General features: G+C 37.4%; 1 protein-coding gene across 8 annotated transcripts in view; it reads right to left on the minus strand.

Moving 5' to 3' along the window:
• The window catches only part of pax3b (paired box 3b), a 51742-nt gene that overhangs the window by 18376 nt on the left and 18896 nt on the right, over window positions 1–14470 (minus strand). For all 8 annotated transcript variants that reach the window (XM_041806507.1, XM_041806464.1, XM_041806498.1 and 5 more), the window contains exons 5-7: window positions 7007–7206; window positions 4347–4512; window positions 479–693 (exon numbers count right to left, since the gene is read on the minus strand). In XM_041806507.1, coding sequence (XP_041662441.1) covers window positions 479–693; window positions 4347–4512; window positions 7007–7206 — 581 coding nt within the window. The remainder of the gene's footprint in view (window positions 1–478; window positions 694–4346; window positions 4513–7006; window positions 7207–14470) is intronic.

Genomic DNA, 14470 nt, shown 5'->3' on the forward strand with positions numbered 1-14470 from the left:
AAAAAAAGTACTAAAGCTGGGTACTCAGGTAAGTTTACTTTGTTGCTGTCAACCACTATTTCTTACCCATATGAGTCAAAGTATCTGACTCTCTAAAGGTGTGTGTACTGTCAAACATGCATGATTTAATTCTTTTGAGTGACAGTCAATATACAGAAAAAAAACCTTCAGACCTGTAGAACATTTTTTACACAAAATAAGTTCTCAATAAAATATACCTTAGTATAACTATATTACAGAAACAATAATACATCCAACCTGATTTAAAGCTGTTAGAGATTTGCGTCTTATCTTATTTCATGCATTGATTTGTTTCACTTCCTTTGGGGAAATAAATCTTAATCTTAAAAACAAAACTTAACAATATTTGTTAGAGCAGCACAGTTGCTGCTTTTCTTAACTCCACTATTTTTTATCTTAATCTATGGTCTCCCTTCAAGAAGCTTAAACATTCTCTGTTAACACGCTGTATTCACACCTGTGGCGAGAGTCCGTTTCCGATGGCCGGGTTCATGGGATTGGCGGGTCCTCCGGGGCTCACAAAGCTGTCCGAGTAGCCTGAGAAGGAGTGGCGTCCGGAGGCGAGGCAGTAGGCAGAACCTCCTTCTCCCTGCCCTCCTCCACCTGAGGATTGGTGTCCCGAGGAGGGAGGGAGAGGCTGAGGCCGATGCACAGTGCTGGGGGGCTCCGACACTACAAATGCACCACAGAGAAAAGCTGTCAAGCAAAATGCTTTGAGGGTAGAACTGGAACACATGTAATTTAAATCAAACCAAAACTTGCAGCACTATTGAAGCGAAAACATTAAATAAATAAATAAATATTCTAACTTAACTAGTCTTCATAAAAGACCATGAAATTAGTCTTTTCATGCATTGTACCAAATAACGGACTAAACATGCAATAGGAATGTCAGCATTAATGCATCAAAACAATTAAATAAGGTCCATAATTAGTGCACTACTTTTCAATTAAGATTAATCGCATGCTTTATTGTCCCTTTCAGCAGCAACTTTTGTTAGAATCACTACAGTGTCTCCCTGCAGCCACAGTGATGTTAAAAAAGTCCACTTATGCTCCTTAGTGTCTCATTACCATTTAAAAAAATTACAGACAGCTTAGTGAGCGAGTCACAAGTCTTCTGCACCTTGTGTTATCAAACATTTCCCTTTTTTACTGTCCCCTTGATTTCCTTTACAATTTATAAAAAGTCCCTTCTTCTGTAGATAACTTAAAAAAGTTTTGCTTCAAAATAACAGCAGGTCTGTATCCATACAGGAAGTGAATAACCCTGAGTTTAAGACAGAAATCCAATAAGAAACAAACAGTTTAAAATGTAAAGTGCTGGAATTTCAAAAAGGGAAGATTAATTGTAAATAACTAGAAAAATTCTGAGATAATCATGATTAAAAATTTGTATCGTTTGACAGCCCTAGTTTTTTTGGTATTTGTATCATCATCACAACATTGAGGGATAGTATTATGCATTTATTTTTTTCTTATATTGTGTCAGCTGCAGGTAGGGTAGCGATTACAATTTTTAAAAAAAAAATCAAGACTGTGTGATTCAAATGTTGTCTATATTTATCATGTTCCTGTTTTCTTTTCAAAATAAAACAGATCTGTATCCAAATATTAAGTCTATTCTATCTAGTTGAAGAGATGGCAAAAATCTAAAAAGGAAAAAAGCAGGGAAAAAGAGGAAAATTCAAAATGTGATGAGATGTGGCTATCTATCAAAATTAACCTCAGAAATTCTTGGATCAATAGCAACTAAAAATTCTATTAACTTAACAGCCCTAGAATGTAAAGTATTTTAAATCATAGCACAAATGCTCTGTGATTATAATAAAATTTGATCAGAATTATGTTGTTATTGAAGCTGCAATTCCATTCTCAATTTATTGCAAAAGGATGGTGCATAAAGTGAATAATAAAACACAAATATTGCATTGATCTTACTCTTTTTGTTTGGAATCTTTAGCCTACCACAGTTTCATTCTGAATTTGTCTGTTTACAGTAATTATGAGCATATGAAGAGAGTTGCACTGTCAAAAATCACACCCCCAAAAGCTGTTTACCAACTGCTGCTACCTGTAATTAAATTATTTCTTTCCCTATTTTCCTGAATAAATAAAACAATGGCTGAATCCTAAACTCCACTCTAACGTACTCACAGAGATGGAAGCACATTCCCAGTGGGTGCATGAGTATTTAACTCTCTCCTACAAGTGAAAAAGTGTGTGTGGGATCTGGTGTGGACTCAATGGCAAATTACACACTTTACATGAGCACGCATACCTGCAGACTTTCCTGTGAGTTCATTACAAACTCAGTGACGTAACGGACATGATCGCTCAGCCTCCCACTACATGTAGACAAATGTAGGCTATACTGCATTAGTATTTAATAATGCTGACAAAAACATAAATAAACTTTTGTGGTTGTTTACTGCATAACTGAAAAGGTGTTTCTCAGTCTTTCAGACTTTTGATACTGAGCTAAAACATAAACATTTAGCACCTAATGTAATAAAAATATACAAACACCTCCTGAAGTTAAACTTTTATTTATCTAACAATACATCTCAACATGTGACGCCATGACAGTGTGTCCCTTTGTTAACAGTATGCCCAGTTAATTTCCGTGTCCATGGAAACGATGATAAACACAACCTAAGTAACTGCCTAATTCAGACAGGTTTAATATTTAGATATTTGTGACGCTGTGTGCAGTGCAAAGAGCTTAATTAATGGCGGATGTCTGGACTGGCACCGTAATAAGTCACAGGACTGTTCTTTGGGCTGGGACATTCAGAGTAGAGACGGTTCCTTCTCCACTAACTTTGATGACGTCAAACTCCCAGCTGACCTTTCTCTCACACACACACACACACACACACACACACACACTCCAAACACTATGAAACACACTCAGTTTGTAATTCATTTTTCAAAGTTTCATATTTTGGAAGCAGGAGTTTGGAAACCCTGACAATATGCTGTTGGACATTTCCTTTTACCAAACCTAAAAAAGACTGAAATCACACTGCTTTTCCATCTGCGGTAAAAGAATGAATGAATCAATGAATCAACGAACCAAAGAAATTAAAGCATAAAAAGGTATCAGTGTCCAAACATGAGAAGGTTCAAGAAAAACTAATAATTTCCTACCCCCTTTTCACTTTTCCTTTCTTCTAATCATATATTTATAGTTAAGAAATCCTCAGAAGTCTTTACAACTTACATACAAACAACTCTCTCTTGTTTATTTGTCACCTAGTTTAATAAATAAGTGACAATGCCCATTTGTTGTAATACAGATATTCACTGGTATATTGTGATTGAAAAAGTACAGGCAGTTATTCCAAATGCATGCAATAAATTTAATTTAGTCAGCAATTAAGAGTTAAAAATCAATACCGTAATAATTATAAAAGTGTTATTAAAAAAATCAAAACTAAAGAATCTGTATCGGCTTTAACTATAGCTGTACAGCATCTTTCTCATCAGTTTAATATAAATCCAGAGACGGAAAAGCATACAACTATTGCAGCTCTGGTTAAAATTTACCTGAGTAAACGTAATGGTCTATAAATCTACTCCAGTAAAAGTAAGTAATTCAAAGTTTAAGTTAGGTACTGAATACTGAGTGGCTCCTGAGGAAATGTACAGTAAAGTATGTGCTTCCCTCATTGGCAAGAACAACAGGAGAATAGATCTCCAACCATAGATAGAGTCACACCTCTATAATAAAACCAAATAAACAGCCAAATTAACTATATTAATTTAACTCATACAGAGTTCAATTTAATGCTTCAAAATTGCTTATGTTGTCTCACACTAAATATAGTAAAACTACACTGTTGAAGTGTGGAATATTTCACATTACTACAGAGCGCTGGTAACTCTTAAAAAACTGAGGCAGAGAGTCAACTCTAACTCTTACGCAGTGGATAACTTCAGTCAGAGATCACTCCAGTTTTTGCTGTGTACAACAGCTGTTTTGGGATGTGATGTGAAATCGTTCGCTCGCTAAATGCCGCAGTGTAGTCAACAGAGGTGGAAAAAGTACAAGAGTGTTGTACTCAAGTAAATGTACAGACAATCTGGTTAAAAATAAAGTACCAATTTCAAAGTGTACTCAAAAAGTACAAATGCACAAAAAAACTACTCAGTTACAGTAAATTGAGTAAATGTGTCAATTAAGTTTCCACATCTGTATAAATAACCTTACTTCATGCGCAGCTGGAGCAACCCGTACAGGGGGGAATCTACTGGGCTGCCAGTGCACCATAAATAATATTCAAATATGATGACCTGCTGTCTACATGCATTTCTCTTACCTTGTGCTATCGATGAGGCGGGGTAGGTGCTGTCAGAGAGCTGGTACGGGGGAATGCTGGACATGGCTGTGGGTGGGAAACCTCCAGGAATGAGGTGATTAAACGCCATCAGTTGATTGGCTCCTGCTTGCTTTCTCCACCTCGCCCGCCGGTTGCTGAACCAAACCTGAAAAAAAGAATGATAATGATTATGATTAGAGTGTGTGTAAAATTTGCTTGCTATTCATCCAATCCATCTTTTCATATGACTTTTAGAAGAATAAACCACATTTAAATCAAACGAAATCAACAAAAAAACTTTTGTTTGTCTGAGTGGTGAACACACACATCTAAAAATACTGAATATCTTCTCTTACACTCCTATCAGAGTGTGAATCTGAAGATGGAGGTGAGAGACAACAAGAGGAAAAAGTCTGTGTGCGTGCTTATGTGTTGGACATGCATCATGGCTCCTTGTTCAAACTGTGTGAGGGACATGCTGCGTCCATATGGACATTGGCTCATGCTGGGTCTGCTTACACTTCACATATGGAGCCTGTGGAGGAGAATTTACTGGACTCAGGATGAGAAACAGGGAAAGTCCAGATTGTGCCTCTGGGAGCGAGGGTGAGAAGTGTGGGTGTGTGTTTCAATGCTTGCGTGGAGCAGGCAGAGATCAACAGGTGCCTTTGAATAGTCAAAGTGGGTGGAGCTACAGTGGGGTGAAGGATGCACATGGTAGGAACAGATTATCAAGTGTGTATCGTTGAGTTAAGTTAAGAAACAATAGTGAAAGCAGCCTCGGTAATAAGAGAAAGCTATATGACAGAACAATAGGACTCATGCACCAACCGTTCATAAGAAGTTTGTTCTTTAAACCCTCTTGAGCAGTTTTTAAGAAGACATTAATTTTAACCAAAGTTTTCTTGTGTTTGATTTGTTGTTCTTTGTTCTGAACACTCCAGAGCACTCTTATGTGCATCTGAGTGCTGATTTGAGAGGACAAAAAGTTTAATTTTGCACTTATCAGCAGTCATATGTGCTATAGATTAAGAATGGCACAATAACATATAATTGTTTATTGTATTTTATTGTATTTTTTATCAACTTAACACTGTTATATAATTATAAAATACACAAAAATACATCACTCCATCATGATTAAGTATTATTTTAAACATGCAGTGATTGATGTTATTATGAGTATACATGTAGCACATGTGTAGGAATTACATCATTTTACACTTATTTAAACAATAAAAACCTTTTAAGAATCTGTGTTAAAATTTCAGGTTTGACCCATACTGACCTAACAATTGTTCAAAGTCACAGTAATCTGATTCAGCCCGCCAGCATTCAGGACAAAAAGGCTAAAAAACTCTTTTGTCCATGCTGCCATTGGTTTTTTGAATGGTTAGTAGTGTGCCGGTTATTTCTCACAATGTATGATACTGATATTGATATTGTGCACTGCCTCTTGTGCTTCTATGTATTATATTGTCTATGCTGTATTTACCATTGGTCTGGATGTACATCTCGACTGCTGGCTGCAAAACAAATTGCCCTTCACAGGGATAATAAAGTGAACCTTGAACTCATTAATGCATCCTTTATCTTATTAAAGCATGACGCATGTCGTTTCTGATGAAAGCACCATCTGAGACCGTTTAAAGTGCTTGTACTAGTATATATTTATATAGTATATTCTTGTGCAAAAAAAAAAAAAAAAAATTACATTATCCTCTTTTGGTGCCATTTGGAGCAGCATGATGTCCACTTTAAAACTACTGAAGTATTTCAAAGTATTGCAGTTGTTTTACAGTTCATTTAAATGATATACTGATATTTTACTTCTTCTCTTCTCAGCCCTGTGCTTCTTCAGTGTTCGCACACTGCCCTGCCGTCTCATGCCCTTATACGGGCATAAAAGGGAAGTTTCTCTATACTAATCAGGAAAAAGCTTCTAGCTTACGAGCACCTGACATTTACCAACCCAAGAGTACAGGTGCAAACAGTTCAGCAGTTTAAGAAAGTGTAAGGAATCTCAAAGGGGTTTCTCTTTATGAATAAATTTAAGAAAAGTATTCAGAAGATACTGGTAAATGAGGCCCATTGTTCAATATCAAGATATTGATGAGATAAATAAATATTGAACCATACATGTTAGTAAAAAGCCATTGTGTCTTTCTGTTTTTTTCATGTTTTACACAATAAGTTGAGCTTACAACACAACCTTTCCTAACCCAAAATAAACCCACGAATCTTGTTTTTGTCTCTAAATTGATACCAATTAATCCAAGATTAGCAGATGGTGAGCAGCATCTGACTGCATACACCCAAGCTTTGATCCAAAGGAAAAATGTGCACATGCTGAGTTGCATAAGTTAGTTACTAATTTATTGCAATAACATTAGGTTTTTACCTTTTTTATTGCAAACGGTCTCATTAAAATAACAGTGCTCTTTATGTTAATTCTAATTGAGTATAGAACACATAAAACACAGCGTTTGTACTTCAGTTGAAGGACTTCATGGTTATCTGTTAAATTTACAACCCTTGCTCTCATAAAACCCTCTACCATGAGCATTCCTGTGTTTAACAAGCATTCATCTCTCTTCAGTTCCTTAAACTGAGACATTTTGTTGAAAATGACCATAGATATCAAGCATACTCTCATGTACCTGAACCCTGGCTTCTGTGAGTTTGGCCCTCTGTGCGAGCTCCTCCCGGGTGTAGATATCAGGATAGTGAGTCCTCTCGAAGGCCCTCTCCAGCTCCTCCAGCTGCTCTGCTGTGAAGGTGGTACGACTGCGACGCTGCTTCCTCTTAAGGGGCAGATCGGGCTCCGACTCCACGTCTGAACCCTCATCGGAGTGACTCGCTGTTCAAACACAGGAGGAGAAAAACTTAAGAAAACAGGTGTGATGTGAAAATTTCTGGCAATATCTACAACCAATGCATTATCTGTAACTGTATCAGCCATATGTAGGTTTAATTTTGTGTTGTAAAAGGAATTGCTCTGATTGTGGTTCTTAGTCAATTGCGATTAATCTGATTATTCTTCACAGCCCTAATTTTCTTCAAATCTGTCTTATAATTTGGCCACTTGCAGTATTTTGGTATTCCCTTTCTTCACACCCACTTGAGCACCATCAGGCATCTTTTTTTTCCTCCTGGTATTTGGACAAATAAATCTCCATTCAAAAGAAATATACTCAGCCTCAAGAATAATCCCGCTGGACTGGATTTCCAGGGCACCACAGGGGGACTGGCGGACTAAAAGCCACACAAAAGGCTAATTTGGATCCAGGGGCCATTCTTTGAGCATGTGTTTGTGGATTTGAAGAGCTGTTGCCTGAACAAGGGACAAACTGTGAATTCTGGTCAGTTTGTCTAAAATCAAGCTGAATCTAAGTTTCAAGCCATTCTCTCTGTGTTTGGTCTTTTTTTAGCACTTGGGTCATTATCAGATGATCAGGTGTTGCAATAAAAGGTTGGTGGACCAAAAAAAGTTTTGGATTACAAAAAGCAAACAAAAAAAACAGTAATGAACAAAAATGTCACCATCTAATTCACAAACACTTAATTTATTACCTCATCAAGCAAAGTTCAGTGTCAGGCTAATAGCATTTTGGTGAGAGGTCACCACAGAACAATGCAGGGGCTGTTCAAGATAGATTCAATTATTGTTTAGTCATTTACGAAGCACTTCACGGTCCAGCTACAGGTTACATTTCTAATCTAAATTACAAACTTCTAACACTAATGAGTGGCTACTGAAGTCACATGTCACACGCCTGTTAGCTGTACTCTTTGTTGTATTAAAAATAAAACCAAACAATGCTCTGGTTTACAAAACTCCCAAATCGGAATGTCTCCTCACTTCGCAGTGTAACTTTACAAAAAAAAGAGGATAAAATTTATCCTTATTAAGACAACTTAGTTACTTTATACAACTAATGAAATCATTTTCAATAGCTACAAAATCAAATTTCTTCATCAACTATTTATTCAAGTTTCTCATCAGAAACTAAGTTGTCTTTTGAAACATAATGAAGACGTTTTATTTGCCTTCACCTTAAATGCACCATAGCATATGGTTATAGCACCACTTTTCTATTTTTCAAACTAGTTTTTATCCTGTCTGTGGGTTTTACCTCTATTTCGTCAGGTTCATTAAGATGACTGTCCTGCTGCCGCAGCAGCTGATGAGTTGACTGAATTATTTCTTAGCAGATATTTGAAGGTGCTGCATTTCAGTTTAATTACTTCAGAGCATTTTTCAGCCACAGACACCAGAGTGATAACCACTGGTGCCCACAAAAAGCTTAATTCTGCTCTACAGATCATATTTTTAATAGCAAAATCAGCCTTAAATGCAAAATACTATTTAAAAACATCTTTTTGGTATATACATACATGTTTATCCTTGTGTTTCTTCACCCTTGTTAAAAAATCAACACATGATATATGACCTAAATACCACATATACCTTGCATTTTCTGAATTTACTAAACCTCTGTGGGCCAGATGGAGAGCTGTGGCGGGCCTGATGAAGTTTTACAGACAGTATTTACTTGACTCTAGACTAGTTAGCTTAATGCAAATCATGATTTGCATTTTGGGAAATTATTCTTCTTGGAAAACATCTCTAGCCAATACCAGTGTTGATAAAGAGTTACGAACACCTTTATTGATAGTAAAGGACACAATGTGTGTCCTGCAGTAGAATCCCTCTGTTTCTCTTATTGTGGCAGTCTATTTGTTTGAGAAACAGGCAAAAAAAGACAAACATTTCATTTAACAATAATTCTTACATACAGACATTTAGCAACATAAGCTGATCGTCATTTCTTTGGATTACATGTAGAATATATAAACTAAATGGTTATTTTTAACAGTAACAGTAAAGAACAAGCTTAATCTGCCTTTTGAGAGCTACAAACAGCTCTGTAACAGCCTGCTCATAGACTGTGAGCTCTGTTGAGTTCTGAGTAAAAATGTAAACCTTTTTATTGATGTTAAACTCTCACACTGAAGTCGATCCTCCTATTAAATAGCAGGTTTAACAGCGGGGCAAAAAATGAAAGTAACTGTTGTTCAGACCCAAAACTTCAGTCCTTCAAACAAACTTTAAAGTTTGGGGAATAGGAACGAAACAATCTACAAACTTCAGCTGAGGTAGGTCTGTGGGTTCTGCTTTAATCTCTTCAAACTTTGTACCTTCTTGAGGCTTGTGGAACATTTACAAATTCTGCTCATGTGTATGACTGATGTATCATCTGCAAATATATGGACATATTTTATATCTGCAAATACCAATATTTTACTTTCAGTGTTATTGTCTGCCAGTTTAAATATCATGACAATAATATTGTGCATCCCTGCTAAAAATAATTCAAATAATTAAATTTTTAAGCCCCAGATAAACAATATATACAAAGTTTCACATTTGAGGCACTTTAATTCAAATAGCTGAATATTTCTTATTTTATACCTTTTCATTTGTAGCTGATTTACTATAAAAATCTTTATATTTTCATAACCAGTGATGTTCAGCCTGACTGAGCTGCAGATATAATGAATCCTGACAGCTTTTGTGTCTCTACTCTTCATCTCTGTCTCAGATCGGTATTAATACTATTGTGACTATGTTCAATAAAGCAGCAGCTTGGTTTTTAACTCGCTGCTTCAAACACTCCATTGGCTCCCTTCTAAGGTTCACCACGGTCAAGGCGCCCACTTTTTGTGTTACACTTAATTAATTCCCCCTCAGTGTAGGGGAAGTTTTGTGTGCAACACTGTATTAGTTCCCCCTCAGATGCAACAATAAAATACAAGAGAGTCCAAATAGCTCAGGGCCCCTCATGTGAAACTGATCCTCTCTGCCCCTTCGGCGATTTTCTCCAATAGCAGTGGGAGTCAACTTAACATGCATTAGCAGCAAATTGGTAAAGAAACATTCAAGCATGAGGGAGGCAATAAGTAAAATATTTTCAATGGGGGAGAGAGAAATGGAGACATTGCCCTAAGCCTCTGCTGAATATATTGCAATTCTGCAGTCATAGTGGCAACTTAAAAGGAACACATTTGCGTAAATGTTCTTCAATGAATGCAGAGTGCAGAGGAGAGATTCAAAATGGCCCTTTGCTGAAAATTTCACTTCAGGCAATGGATATAAACTTGAAATAAAAAATGTTCCCCAGAGTTAAGGTCTCTTTCAACCAAACACCAAGCTTTCTAATATTTTATATGAGTAGTGAGGTTTCAGGACTTGTGCATTAGCTGGTGAGGAAAGAATTTGGGGTGTGGAGTAGTGGAGGTTTTGGAGTTTTAGGCAGGATGGCTGAAAAACAAGAGATGAGGCCTTTTGTAGCCTCCCCCTCCAGTTCCTGCATGGAGGAGGGCTGCTAGGAATGCTTTTTCTCTCCCCCCGTCTCAGCAGCATGCACGTTCCTCAGCATTTCACAGGGATTTGGGCCCTGGGAAAGTCGAGCAGCACGGGAAAATCCTTAATCACTTTGGAATTACCTATCGGTTATGACTGCTACCGGGGTCCGGACCACTTTTCAAAAGAAGCGACAGAGTGGCACCTCCGGAGTCTCAGGAGTCTGGTTGTGATACAATCAGAACCTTCTCAGACGGCTCAAGCTGTTGCAGTTGTTGGTTCATTAGTTAGTCGTTGCAATAAGATGAGCTGATTCAGTGACAAAAAAGCTGCTACAATGTTTGAAGAAGTTTGGAGAAAACGTCAAACTTGCACATTCTTCTCTTCAAACAACAGCAAACTCGTGATTCGTCCCAACAAACACTGTGGTAGCACCTCGGCACACCACCCTCTTTAAACAAGCACCACCTTCTCCTCCATCTCCTCTCTCCCTCATTCTCACCCTCTCTTTGTCTCCCCTCTTCCCATCTTGCTCTCTGTTTTCCACCCATATTTCTCTCTGTGACTCTCGGGCTCTTTGTTGCTCCACAGAGCCGAGGTCTTTGCCGGCGATTTCCACGCTCCATCTGTGGAATCCGTCATGGCTCCCTCGGCCCTTCACAGCGGAGGGCTGTCACCTGCCCCACGGGGGAGCTGGAGGGGGGACATAAAGAGGCTCTGCAGAGGGCTGTGGGTAAAGGGAGGGGGTTGAGTAGATGGGGGCACAGCCGGGGGCATTCTGGCCCCCCCATCCTCTCTCTCTGGAAAAAAACAGTACACCCCCTTCCTCCAGAGGGAAACTGTAAGAACACCTGAGGGAGTGAGAGGGGCAGCAGAGAGAGGCAACAGTGAATGTTAGAACTGATGTAAATGTGCCCATGGGGATAGTCGACTCTGTATGGACCTCTGTTGTTGTTGTTGCAGTTGTTGGTAGTTTATGGACCATCTACAAGGCAGGAACAGTCCTAGAGGTCAACAGAGACCCTTCAAATGATCCCTTTCTCATTTGTTCTTTATCTAAAAACCAAATATCCAACAAATTTCCTTTCCAAAAGCACGGTAGCTGAATTTTATATATTCCAAGAAATCAAATTTGCAGCCATTGTGGAGCAATGCACAAGTATTTCTGAATTTCCTCTTTCAAATTAAAATATTCTAACAACACTACAGAGAGAAAGATAAACAGAAAATTTCACATAGAATCTAATAATTTTTAAGACCTTTTTCAAGACTCTCTCAGTATAACTTAAGACCCCGCTGAATCTTTAATTTCTAACCAGTTACACAGTTAAGTGCATGTTGAATAAAATGTGACAACATAGTCATGCAGTGCAGATATTTGTTATTGTCATATGCAAACAAAACTTTCTTTGAGATGCTAGAAGTACTAGCATCAACAAAAACTGTGCTAGTATTTCACTAGGCAAAAGCTGCTTTTTATCTGTAAAATCCTGTCAAATGCTAACAACTATTAGCCCCAGCCTCAGCTCCAACACTTTCTCCACTAACCATTTCTCAGAAAACTTACACTTACATGCACACATCACTTGATCACATGGTAAACTTGCTTGTTAGAGACACAGCAGAGCATTAAGCACACACAGGTAGCTCAATAAGCCCGAACATAACAGGCATGCAGACTGACATCAGCTCTAGTGGAGATCCATCAGATTATTACATGCGCTTAAAACTGAATGTATAAACAAAAGCAGAAAACACTAGGCAACTATACTTTTTAAGACCCTGCAGACACCCTGTTTACCACAGATTTACCTACATGACTGTATACATGCCCACAGAGCAATAGCACATTAGCTTTAAATTAACTTTCAGAGATGCTTACTGCTGGATTACAACTCATCAACTAAAGAATAGTGCATGCTGACTAAGCTGACACTTAACTGCCAATGCATGTCTGAAAAAGTTGGATCATGAAAGCAATCCTTGAAACATGTTAAATATACTGTGAAAAAGCTTGCTTTAACCCATGCCTGGATGCAAAGTCTGCATGTTTATAAAGGCAGGTAGAATAAAATAAGTTTCAGACTCTTAAGCCTACACAAAGAGAAATTAATGGATGAAAACATTCTTAAAGTTGAGGAGTAAAACAAACAACCTGAGCAAGGAGAGTGGCATAGAGGCCGACAACAGCAATGTTTAAGACGACAAAAACAATGACGACAATAAATTATATAGGAACAACAAAATTAAGACAGTGGCTCACACTACGATGTAACTGTGACCTCCACTTCCCAGCTCAGGGGGATATGATTAAATTGGATGCGGATGTTGATCATTTTGATTAATTAAAAACTTTTTTATGAACTTCAGGGTAAATGCAGTGATTTGTAGTTAAAGCCAAGGGTTTTAAGCTTTCAAATTCAGCACAGCTTTTCAGAAAATCTTTAGGTTTTGGAATTTTTTTTTTTTTTTGCCTCTGTAAAAAAAAGCTTTTTTTCGGAGAGAAAAAAATATATATGACTTCATAAAACTAAAACTTTCTAGTTTATAAATATAAAATTAAGGCTACAGCTATTCAAACTTGAAAAATTACAAGCTTTTACTTGTCTGACTTTATAATTACAAAATCAAAAAGTGGGATTATTTTTCCCAAAAACTAACAGATCTTTTTGTTTGTTTGTTTTTGAATGGCCCTTATACACCTTCATATGAAACCCCCTGCACACCCCTGTCACCAAAAAAATAAACATTGCACATTTCCACTCAGCCTTTATCTAACTGACTTAGTTGCCTGCAGCTGGTAGAGTATCAAGAGCAAAGACTTAATTTCTTGCCATGTTCTAATTGTCTTGATTGAATCATTTAAACTTTTCTTGACTTTATCAATCTTTGAGATCTTTTAATGATAGAGACAAAACTGTCAATACATATCCAAATGAACTACATCTCTTCAAAAATCCAAAATGTATCCATTTATTTCTACGTGACTTGAGAACAAATAAAATCATTTATAGTCTTTGACAGTGTTTTGTTCTCGTAACCCCAGCAGAGGATAGTCTCTGTAAGTTGAATATTTTTCTAACATGTTTCTAAGCCTTAACTATCGTTTAATATCATGTTATTCAAATTAAAGTGGCATTTCATTTGGACTTTAAGTGTGACATGTGGGGTGTGAAAATGGTGTTTTGGAGCCAAATTTGAGCCAGCATGGGGGGCAGGGCAGCCATCCAGTCACCCCTGCAGCTCTTCACAGTTTGGCTCATGATCTGGTAAACACAAAGCGTGCAGCACTCAGAGCACATGACCTCGTATACACAGAGCTGGGCTTCCCCTCTTTCTACATACATTTACAGGCTATGTTAATAGAGCTTGTCAGCCCTGAGGCGTCCCAACTATAGTGACCAAAACCATAAACAGTGATCGCCCTTTGTCACATGGCTTTAAGTGTTGGGAAGCACATGTTATGCCTTCCAAAATGATCCACAACCCAGATTCCCAAAAAATCAGGGCGCTGTGTAAAATGAAAATTAAAACAGAATGCAATGATTTGCAGATGTCATGAATCTGTATATATATATATATATATATATATATATATATATATATATATATATATATATATATATATATACATAAACAAATCTGATACATTTTTTTCCATTTCATGAAAGAAATAACTTATTTTGAATTTGATGTGAGCAACACATCTCAAACTAAAAAAACAGCTGAAGGAGCATTTGCAACCAATTAGGTAAAT

The sequence above is a fragment of the Cheilinus undulatus genome, linkage group 2, assembly GCF_018320785.1.
Source record: "Cheilinus undulatus linkage group 2, ASM1832078v1, whole genome shotgun sequence".
NCBI classification, from domain to species: domain Eukaryota; kingdom Metazoa; phylum Chordata; class Actinopteri; order Labriformes; family Labridae; genus Cheilinus; species Cheilinus undulatus.